This window comes from Rhopalosiphum padi, chromosome 2, assembly GCF_020882245.1.
Source record: "Rhopalosiphum padi isolate XX-2018 chromosome 2, ASM2088224v1, whole genome shotgun sequence".
Taxonomy (NCBI): domain Eukaryota; kingdom Metazoa; phylum Arthropoda; class Insecta; order Hemiptera; family Aphididae; genus Rhopalosiphum; species Rhopalosiphum padi.
The window spans coordinates 34927408-34938671 of NC_083598.1; the positions used below are offsets into that span (position 1 = coordinate 34927408).

General features: G+C 32.5%; 1 protein-coding gene across 2 annotated transcripts; it reads left to right on the plus strand.

Moving 5' to 3' along the window:
• The first annotated feature begins 3850 nt into the window (after positions 1-3850).
• LOC132922241 (piggyBac transposable element-derived protein 2-like) lies at positions 3851-6406 on the plus strand. 2 transcript variants are annotated; one of them, XM_060985652.1, is made up of 3 exons: positions 3851-4049; positions 4251-4430; positions 4490-6406. In XM_060985652.1, the coding sequence occupies exons 2-3, from the start codon at positions 4263-4265 to the stop codon at positions 6107-6109; spliced, it is 1788 nt and encodes a 595-aa protein (XP_060841635.1). In that variant the 5' UTR covers positions 3851-4049; positions 4251-4262; the 3' UTR covers positions 6110-6406. The 2 variants fall into 2 exon arrangements, with proteins under 2 accessions (XP_060841635.1, XP_060841634.1); XM_060985651.1 differs by having other exon boundaries at positions 3851-4430.
• The last annotated feature ends 4858 nt before the right edge of the window (positions 6407-11264 follow it).

Sequence of the window (11264 nt, forward strand, 5' to 3'; positions counted from 1 at the left end):
CTACTAACTGCAGTGCTATAACGACATATTAATAAACATTATATAGTGTTTTGGTTGTACTGCGGTTTGTTGTATTATTATGTTAAGCGAAATGATTTCTGCTGGCGCAGTGCGTCCTATAGCGAGATTATATTACACGGAATTCTGTTTTCGTCCTAAATCGTTGTGGTTTTCGTTGAGATGGGTAAAAATTCGTCTTGCCGCATAAAATCGATAAAAAGTAAAACGTAAAAGAAACCGACACACATAATGGTACTGGCCTTATTTTTTTTTTTTACACACAATATACGTAAAGAAAACGTGTAATCAATTCTTTAATTAACTCTATTCATGTACAATAGTAGCTCCGGATCTCCCTACTCCAGGGGAAAATTAATTAATATGTTTTTCCAACGCATTGACGTTGAGTAAAGACAAACTGTGTAGCCAATAGAATCAATGATGTACGTTCGGCCGGTGTAGAAATGTAAATACACGTGTTGAATCGAGTGTTCATTGAATTCGGTTTTAAAAGATTTGAGACTTTAATTCCCATACAATGTATATATATATATATATATAAGTATACTAAAAACACCGAAATAATAATCAGTATGTACAGCGATGATGTATATGGTGTTGGTTGAAAGGAGCACACTCTCGAGCGGTCGTACTCAAAACCGAATTTTGCCGACTCGCTTTTTCCATTAATCAAACCAGATGACTGGGCGGGCGGGAAAAGCTGGCGGAAAATGAGCGTACACAAGTCGTCTACTTTTACGTCCGCGGTATATACATCCCCGTCCTCTCAGATCGTGTTAAATATCCGCCTTCCCGCGCTCCGCAACAAATCCAGACGCATCGGTAACCATTTCGTATTGTGTGCATGTGAGTGCCCGCGAGGATTTTCTGGATTTTAAAAACGAGCCCGGAGGCGGTGGTAATGGGTTAGGGGAAAAAATTCTCTGCCAGCAAATATCATTCTCTTTGATGACGTTACCCGCGAAACGTTTCTACTACGCACGTCATCCCCACCTTGTGCACCGCACATGACTCCATCATTTTTCCGTTCGCAACCCCTCTGACGTGCAGTACCGTATTCTTATTATATACATTTTTAAACGTAAACGTATTGTCTGTGATCTTGTGACGTATATTACTCTATTATAAAATATTTCTTTTTCAGGTGGGAGGAGAGGGTTGAGAAGAATAATAACGGGCTGCGGACTGTCCGTTTTGTCGGTCAGTGATCGTTGTGGTAGAGGAAATGGGCTGTGGTTAAACGCGTGACAAACCAGACTTGGGCGTTGGAAGTGAAAATGATATTTGACAGTAATTGTAGTAATATATTAAAGTCGGATTTATGAGTGGTCTATTAAATTTTGAAACGTAGGTACATATATATAACCGATCAAATACTAAAATAGCCATTCGACATATTGTCGTGTTGTACACTCCCGCACGCGCATATCATATTATTATTACTATTACACGGCTTAAAATAGGTAACTATATTTTATCGTGTATATCAAATCATTATGTTCACTATCGAGTCATTGAATCTCGATTAGTTTGGATACAGAAGACTATATCGATATCTTTGTGTTGGACCATAACGCTATGTTTATGTCTAAATGTATATCACAAATAGATTATATACCTACAGAATATTACTTCACGAAAACCAAGTAGATAAAAACCCCACGAATTTCGTACCAAAGCCCAGTAACACTCATGGCAAAATACCATGTATTTGAAACCCTACGATAATCCAAAACGAGCACCGCCTAGTTCGGAAATTGAAATATCACATTAGGTCGTATTGTAGTTATAATAATATATAGGCACTTAATAGAAAATAATCGATTGGCATTCAACTCACGACGGCCTCTCCTATCGTCCGTAATGGGTATGTAAAATCAACAAGTACATACATGTTTATGTATTATATATATATATATATATATATATATATATAATTATATACGTCCTCGGTTCTGCAGTTCTAGTTATGACCATTTGAATTTGTAATAATTCTTTCGAGTTTGATTTACGTCAGTTATTCATATCAAGAATTGCGCACTTGTCAACCGCATCACGTATGGTCTTTATTTATTGTATGCGCGCGTGCGGGCGCGTGGTCGATGTATATTGTCCATGTCCATAATATGTAGGTTAATGGGAAAATATTGGGTTGATTGAACCGAATAAATGTTCCTGCTCGAATTAAAGTCTTGTTGGCAAATTAACAGCGTCACTGCAAAAACGGAAAATCACACAACACGCCCACACACATTATATTATTATTAATTTATGATTTAAATGTAAACATAAAATACAATTTACATCGTTAATAATAGTATAACATATTTTATAATACGTATGTATCTATTACGCATAGGTATGTATACAAAAATATTATAACATCTATAAAATGTGACGAAATATATTTTTTCTCGACTGTATGTGAAAAGTGTGCAGTAGACGCTGTGAAAACTACACACTATATACAACCTCTATCTATATTATATTATACAGCACAACCCCGAGGTACATACACACCATATATTTAATGTGTAAAAAAATGTCCCTCCTGTGAACGCAAGGCAACAACAGTATGGGTCACAGCGAACGTTTTACAGTTCGTAAATACACATTATTTAATTTGCGGAGAATATTAAAAGTCTCACTATGAAATATTTCCTCGTGATATTTTCGTTGCCCTAAATGGCGATCTACTATTCTTCGTGTACGATTTTACACGTGTGGTATTATGTAGGCATATAGGCAGTGCGCTCGGGGTGTCGTGTAATTTATAACACACAGCTATTTTAATCTCGACAATACACATTATTTTATACGTTTATTGCACTATTATGTTTCGTTTAGTTCCAATAATATAATAGTAATATGCGTATAAACACAATACATCATTGTATAATAATAAATATAAAAACTTACTCTATTTACAAAAGTGTCGAAATGTTCACAGCATCACTGGTGATTTTTTCATTATGATAATGTGATAGATAATTGGCCAATGATAATTATCATTTAAGCGACGAAGCCTATCGCCTATGGCTTTGACTATTTAGTATTCATACATAGATAATAACCAACCCAATGATGACTTTCTTCCTTCTTCCAACACCAAACCTGTAAGTAATAGGTATTATCTTATTACACTATAAACACACTATGTTACATTAATAATCATTTTCATTTTTATACAATTTAGTAAACTATATAATAATAATTATATAATATACACTACCTATACATTGATCGCACATTTACAGATACGGCAACATTTCTTTTTTAAAATGTCGACTTTCACAACATATTAAATTAAATTATAGCAATTATAAATTAAATGCCAACTTAAACAATACACTTTTTATAGCCATTAAACAACACGGTTTAGCTAGTACAAAATATTTTATAGGGTTGTCGGGTAGTGACTCACCCCATCTGCATTGGGCATAGTTAACCGTTCGTACATTGATACATATCATTATAACAGTTTAGACGAGAACATGGTGTACTATACCAGGTATAGAAACAAAATACAATTTCTATTGACTATATAATTAAAGCTTTTAAAAATACTGAACAGGATAAAGAGACCAGGTGATAGGCGCTCGTCTCGCTTCGATAATCTTGGTGCACAATGAACGATGGTGGTTGTTGGTATATTGCAAATTTTAAAACAATGATCAAACTATCAAAGTATATTGTCTCTATATTTAAGCGATGACTTAGAATGAGCATTATAAATGTCACTATAGTTAAAATATATTAAATTATTTTGAAATATTTAGGTTTAGTATTAACCCTTTCAGACCCAGTGATGCCATATGGAATCATAATATTTAGTATTTTTTCTTATTTTTATGATGAGCCCAATGATTCCATATGGAATCAATTCTTATAAGAAATTTTGTGTTCTATCCATTGGTATCACTGTTTTAACGATAAAGTGATCATTGATAATATTATTATCAGTTGTTGTCAAATTTTTTCAACCGTTACGACGGGAACTACTTTTAGATTTATTTCCTCAATTTTCGGTAAGTAATTTATATTTTATTATGCTTGCAATTACATTTTCTTATGTAAAATACGCAGATTATTCTAAAAATGTCTTTAGTTTAATTGTGTTATTGTTATTTTGGCTGTTACGAGAATGTTATTTGATGATTCCAATTGGCATCATTGGTTCTATACGAGTATATATTTTATTGTGCAAATATTACTTTCATTTTTTTCAGTAAATTTATACTATGGCTCTAAATGATGCTGAAATAGAAAACCTCCTTAGAGGAGATATGTCTGATATAGAAGATTTTAATGATGATGAAGATGATCTCAATGAAGAACAAATTATTATTCAACATATTGCTGAAATTACAGAGTTTATAGATTTGAATAATGCTGAAATGGACAATTTGGTAAATAAATTGTAATTTTTATTATGTTTATTGTTTCTATAATATCTTTTGAACTTAAGGAAAGAGAACAATGCCTCTTAGATGGTGAAATATCTTTAACACAAGATTTATTAAACAAAAGTGACAATACTGAAGAAGCTGATGTTGAAAAAGAAAATGAACAGTTACCAGCTAATTGGGTTACAGGTTCTTGGGAAAACCAAAAATACCCATTTAATTCTATGATGTCTGCTCCCCCTGTAGAACCACATACTCCATTGGAGTATTTTAAACAATTTTTTGACTCAAAAATTGTAGAAAATATTGTTTATCAAACTAATTTGTATTCTGTACAAAAAAATGGCAGTAGTATTAATACAAATTCAAATGAAATGGAACAGTTTTTTGGTATGCATATGTGTATGTCTGTCATTAAAATGCCTGCTTACAGAATGTATTGGGCACAGTATACAAAATATTCTATGATTAGTGACACAATGTCACGTAATCGATTCACTGCTTTACGTACACATGTACATTTTAATGACAACACTAATTGTTTTCCATCTACAGATATTAGACATGACAAACTTTTTAAAATTCGGCCATTTATTGATGCTATACAACATAATTTTAAATTAATAGAACCTGAAGAACATTTGGCAATAGATGAAATTATTATACCTTTTAAAGGTAGAAGTTCTATGAAGCAATACAACAAGTCAAAACCGCATAAATGGGGCATCAAAATGTTTGCTTTGGCTTCAAAATCAGGTATAGTACATGATTTTGAAATTTATGTTGGAAAAGGGACAGTGAAGTCAAGTACTAATCTTGGGCTAAGTGGAGATATTGTGATTCGTTTATCTGAAATAATACCTAAGAACAAGAACTTCAAGCTGAGTTTTGACAATTGGTTTACTTCATACAATTTGATAGTAAGTTTAAAAAATCATGGAATTTTAGGTGTTGGAACTGTTAGATCGAACAGGTTATCAGGGTGTCAGTTTGAAAATGATAAAAACCTCAAAAAGTCAGGAAGAGGATCTTATGACACAAAAATCGATACCACAAATGCAATTGTTGCATGTAAATGGTTTGACAATAAAACTGTGCATTTAGTTTCAAACTACATTGGTCCAGAACCTCTTGATCAGGTTCAACGTTGGTCAATGGCAGATAAGTCAAGAATACCAATTGAAAGACCAGCTATAGTCAAAGAGTATAACTCTTTTATGGGTGCTATTGATTTGCATGATATGCTGGTTGAGATTTATCGAACAGATATTAAATGTAAGAGGTATTACATTAGAATTATTTTTCATATTATAGATATGTGTATAGTGAACAGCTGGCTTATGTATAAACGTCATTGCAAACAGTTGAATATAATAAAGCATGATTCTTTACTAATATTCAAGATGAATATTGCATTAGGTCTACTGAAGGCTGGAAAAGACAAAATAAACACAAGAAAATCTTCTTTGACACCACCGAGTAAGAACAGATACAAGAGATCAAATGCACCAGTTCCAGATGTGAGATTTGATGGTTATCAACATTGGCCTGAACTATCTGATGACAAAAAAAGATGTAAATTTTGTGTTCAACCATACTCCAGAACAAAATGTTCAAAATGCAATGTGGCTTTATGCTTTAATTCTAGTCGGAATTGTTTCAAAAGTTACCATGAGAAATAAGTTTCTATTACTATTGATTGATATTGTTATTTTTATTATTATTTATAATTTATATACAACAAGTTACTATTTTAATTGATATTGTTATTTTTATTATTATTTATATACAACAAGTTACTATTTTAATGTGATAAATTGTTAAAAATGTGATGTTTTAATATTTTGTAAGAAATAAAGTTATTTTTTGAAAAGTTTAAAATGAGTACCCCTATGTTCCCAATGATGCCACATGGCATCAGGTCTGGAAAACTTTGAGCTTTTCATGAAAATCAAAAAAAAAAAATTTTTTTTTCTTATTTGAGCTCTATATAGTAATATTAGAAAAAAAAAACCATACAATTTTAAGTATTTCTAGTAGTGGGCCTGAAAGGGTTAACAAATAGGTAGTCAAATAATTAATAAATAGTCGTTTATATAATAAACCCCTAATAAGCGATGGAAAAATGACGATCTTGCAGTTGGGTTACGTTTATGCATATATTATGAATATATAAAAAATGTAATTTATATAGTCGTGGTTTGTGGATATAATCGATTTCATTAATAAATTATTTTTAAGCTTATTAAATGACGGTCGTAACCGTCATGTAGACATGTTATAAATTTAATTATGATAGAGTGAACTTATAACGAAATAGCAACTCTTAAAATTAAAATATTTAGGTATTTCAATATTCGAAGAAGCTAAACATTAACATATAGTAGTTAGTCATCAAATAAAATAAAAATATACATTGTATACAAAAAAGTCGAATAAAAAGAAAAATAGGTATAATTGATCGAAAACTGCAAATAGTATATAGATATTTAATGGGTGTAAAATATACTGTTACATAGGTTTTATGAAAAACCTTTTTTTGTTTTTGACGGTTGGGGTCCGGGAGGCGACAGGCAGGCTATAGGTAAGTAGTCTCACCTTATAGGATCCGGACTAAATCACTCACACTTACTACTTACGTTTCAGACATTTTATATGTAAAATATTCGCCGACTTGATACACAAAAACCTTCGACGGACGTGAGAAATGAATGGGAAAAAATACTATTTTTTTTTTACGAACGATTTTTTTTTCGTATTACACAATACATCACAGGGACCTATACATATTTTATTATAATGTCATACCCGAGTACAAATTTCCCATAAAAGTGCTACCGTTATTATTATCGTCGACGATCCGCAGCGCGCGTTTTCACGATCGTCTCTATTTATGTACACAATATCGTCACAAAAATAAGTGCGTACATTTCGTATACACATTAATATAGTGCATATTATTGGGTATTGTATAATCGTCGTTTCCCCGGTAAAGTGCGGTGTTTTCAATAAACGACAGCATTATTAACGAGCGTACTTATATACCGTCGAACGGCACCGGTGTCCCGGGTAGCGCTTTGCCGACACGATAGGTATACTTATGTACGTATAGACATTATTATAATGCCACCTCCACCGGCACCACCACCTCCACACGGCGGCGCGCCAAATGTTACGTCGTCGTCGCCCCTTATAATATGTCACATTATTATAATAACGGAACGCATTGTTTGTCGCGTACACATCATCGCAGTATATTATGTATACGACACGCGCCTATCTACATGGCCATACATATCATAGTATGTGTGTGTGTGTGCGCCCGCGCGCGCGTGAGTGTTTGTATATAATATAATACGACAATCGTCTTTGTTTTATATTATTGTTTATGACGGTCCGCTCGATTTGACGTGCAATTAATTATTGTCAAAATTAATCCGAGACATCGACGATTCGGATTTTTTAATTGAGTTAATGGTTTTTTACGGGCTACCGTCTTAACGGAACACTCGACGACGACAAGGGCGACACTGCAGTGATACGACCATTACGACCACACTAAAACGACTACTAACTGTATACACACAATATTATTATTATTATTATCTACAGACAACTTCTCTTGTATATTATACCGCAGTGCACGGTCTTATACAAACCTCCGGCAGTGGTCGCTGCCGCCGCCCTGTAATGGAACTCGTCTCGTTACGATATCGACCGGTCGATTACGGCCGTTGTACGTGTATAATATTATTATTATTAGCTCCGAAGCCTGTATATATATATATATACATACATACATATCTAAACATCTTGGTCGGGTTATCATCGAACGGGGAGACGGGAAGGGGGTAAAAGTGTACGATAGCATAAGAAAACATAAATTCTCGGTATTATATTCGCCGCGAGTAGCCCCTTTGATGTTTTCCTTTTTAAAAATTCCACTCGTCCACGTCGGATCACCCGTGTAGGTATATAATGTAGAGCCGACCAACCGCGGGGGCCACACCTCGATAATATTGCACAGGTATCATGGTATACGCAGGTATATCATTTTACATTGGTTATTCGTGTTCCACTATTGTACATTATATGTGCGTATATTATTGGTGACTATTATACGCCGAATACTATACATGTGTATTATACTACAAACTAGTTCATTTTTTTTTCGCGCAAATTCTTCCCTTAGCGGTGGCTTTATATGACCATGTGAATTTTTTTTTTTTTGTTTGCGGGTTTGAATGGTGCACCCTGATCCGGTGTAAAAAGAGTGTTCAAAAAGAGTCATGCTACAGTTTTTTATAACAAAATTATATATATGTACTATATTATTATATTTACTTTAGCCTTAAGGAGGTCATTTTTCGTTTTATCAAAGTATAATATTCCCGAACACAAAGAGAGAACAGAGTGTCATTCACTTAGGTCCACACCCCTTTTTGAGAAAATAGAATTTATGTTATTCTATCGTAGTTTTAAAAAAAAAATAAGCCCAGATATTTTACAGGTTCGTCAAATATGTAATATATTCAAGTGATGAAAGCTTATATTTTTTATTTACCTATTGACCGTACAATTTTGTAAACTTAGAAATTTAATTAGAGAAAATTATTATAGATATAATATAGATTATAGATATATTAGTTTTTTTTTAAATTAAAATATTTGTACTTTTACAACTAAGGAATTCAATACTACTACAATGTTATACAACATGTTCTTCTGTGTATTTTTCGTGTTTGAGGTATCGAATTTTGACCGTAAACAAATTGAGAATTTCACGACTGAATAATTAATCATCATTTTAATTTCAACTGATAAGTTGTCATGAAATTTTTCGACCGTGCACATTAGTTAGTGGTTTTTTTTATAATTTGTAATATTTTATTACTAATTTATCAATACAGTCGTATTAACGTTGTTATTTGTTCATCGATCAGTAAATAATAATATTAGTAGTACGTGGCGTGTGGGTAATTGTATTTCGGTGGAACACGAACGGTATTATACATTCATACTTAATATACAACTTAGTACATTTACATTGTGTATTTAGGTAGTAGGTACGCTAGGCAATGTATATAATGTCTATTATATAACCGTCTGTCGGTCACGCCTCGCGTGGCAAAACTTATATCATATTTTTCACGATGGTGGGTGCGGAAAATGAATTGGATTTCGGTAGAAATTCAGTTTTTTCCTCGACGATTTCGTTACGTGGAATTTTCCGTCGTGCGTGCATATTATGTGGTGCGCAGGAGAAGAAAAACAACGCAGTCTACTCGTGGAGAGTTATGTATTTAGGGTATATTTTGTCCACATTATATTTATATTATAAATGCATAAACAAATAATGATAAAAAGAATCATTTTTACTCGCTCGCACTCTCGTTTTCCGACCCGGCTTTGAATTTTGAACTTGGTCATTACTATATACGAGCAATATAAATTACTCCTCTGCCGCTATCGCGTTTAGACGGGGGAGGTCAAAAAACGTTTTTGTTTTTATTTTCACATGAACGTCCGCCGTTCCATTTTTGTTGTGTATATATACAGTACAAACTTCGAAGGGCACGTGTAGTACACCTAGTATACCAACCAAGGCCGTTGTATAGTGTTCGACGAAGTGCAAACTCCTGTAACGGGATAAAAAAGTTATCGTCCAAACAAATTCATTAAATCCGATGATGAAGACACGTTTTTTACATAAAAGGAAAAAAAACGACGTACAAAATGATGTTTGGCGCCGCAGATAATAATAAATATGTGCTATGCCAATTACTTATTATTAGTGTGGCGATGTCGAGTCGAGTTTCTTATACTTAAGAGAGTTTTTCCCAAATAATTAAATAATTGGTGGACGTTAACAAGGGGAATTATTATTACATACGCGTATGATATACATATGTAGCATAGATATAGTCTTATAATATGTTCTGAAAATGTTACGCGTGTTGGTTTTAAGAAATTTACAAACTTAACTAGTTAGTACTTCGACGAGTAATCGTAAAGTAATATATAAGACGATCAAAGTATTATAAACACATGTACCGCAAACTTTTGTTCAAATATGAAATTCAAAGAAGAATTTCACCGTGTATTACGCGAGCTTAAGTATATTTATGTAGAAATTGGCACTGTTTTGGAAAATTCACATATCTCCTTATGAAGTACACATAAAACGTCAGTGTAAGACAACTTAACTTTAACTTCGAGTCGCAATAATAATAACAACGTAAGTAACATTACACAGTACAAGTACATTTTTGGTGGCTTTTTCAAAATAAGTCATATTTTAACACTGTATTATATAATTATTTACTGCGATCTATCTACACCTATATATATTATTATGTTGTACGCATATTATCTATATTATATTTCACATTCATATTTGATGTACGTACGTGCTTGGTATTCGCAGAATATTGTAAAACCATCCTAAAAATGCAAATAATGTTCATCTTTTTTTTTTTAACTTTTTTTTTTTTTAAATTGTTTTATATTATAAGCCATTATACAGTTTTAAGTTGATAAACGTTAAGTATATATATATACTACTAATTGGTATGACATTAGATGGCTGTCTGGTGGCGTTCATTAAATATTCCGACATTGAACGAGGAGAAGAGAAACGAATAAACAAATAAATTATCACACAATTAACTAAACTATATTATATTATTATACTCGTAATTTAAAAAAAAATCCACTCTATATACTAACCCATACCATTTATATTAATGATTTAATTAATCAAAAAAATAATAGCATATTCACTTTGTTTTAATTACATTAATTATACAACTTTATCCCTAAATTATCGTATTTATT

Coding starts and splice junctions, on each gene's coding strand:
- LOC132922241 (XM_060985651.1), top strand. CDS start 4,263: ATGGCTCTAAATGATGCTGAAATAGAAAACCTCCTTAGAGGAGATATG. Junction 4,431..4,489: donor ATGCTGAAATGGACAATTTG/GTAAATAAATTG, acceptor TTTGAACTTAAG/GAAAGAGAACAATGCCTCTT.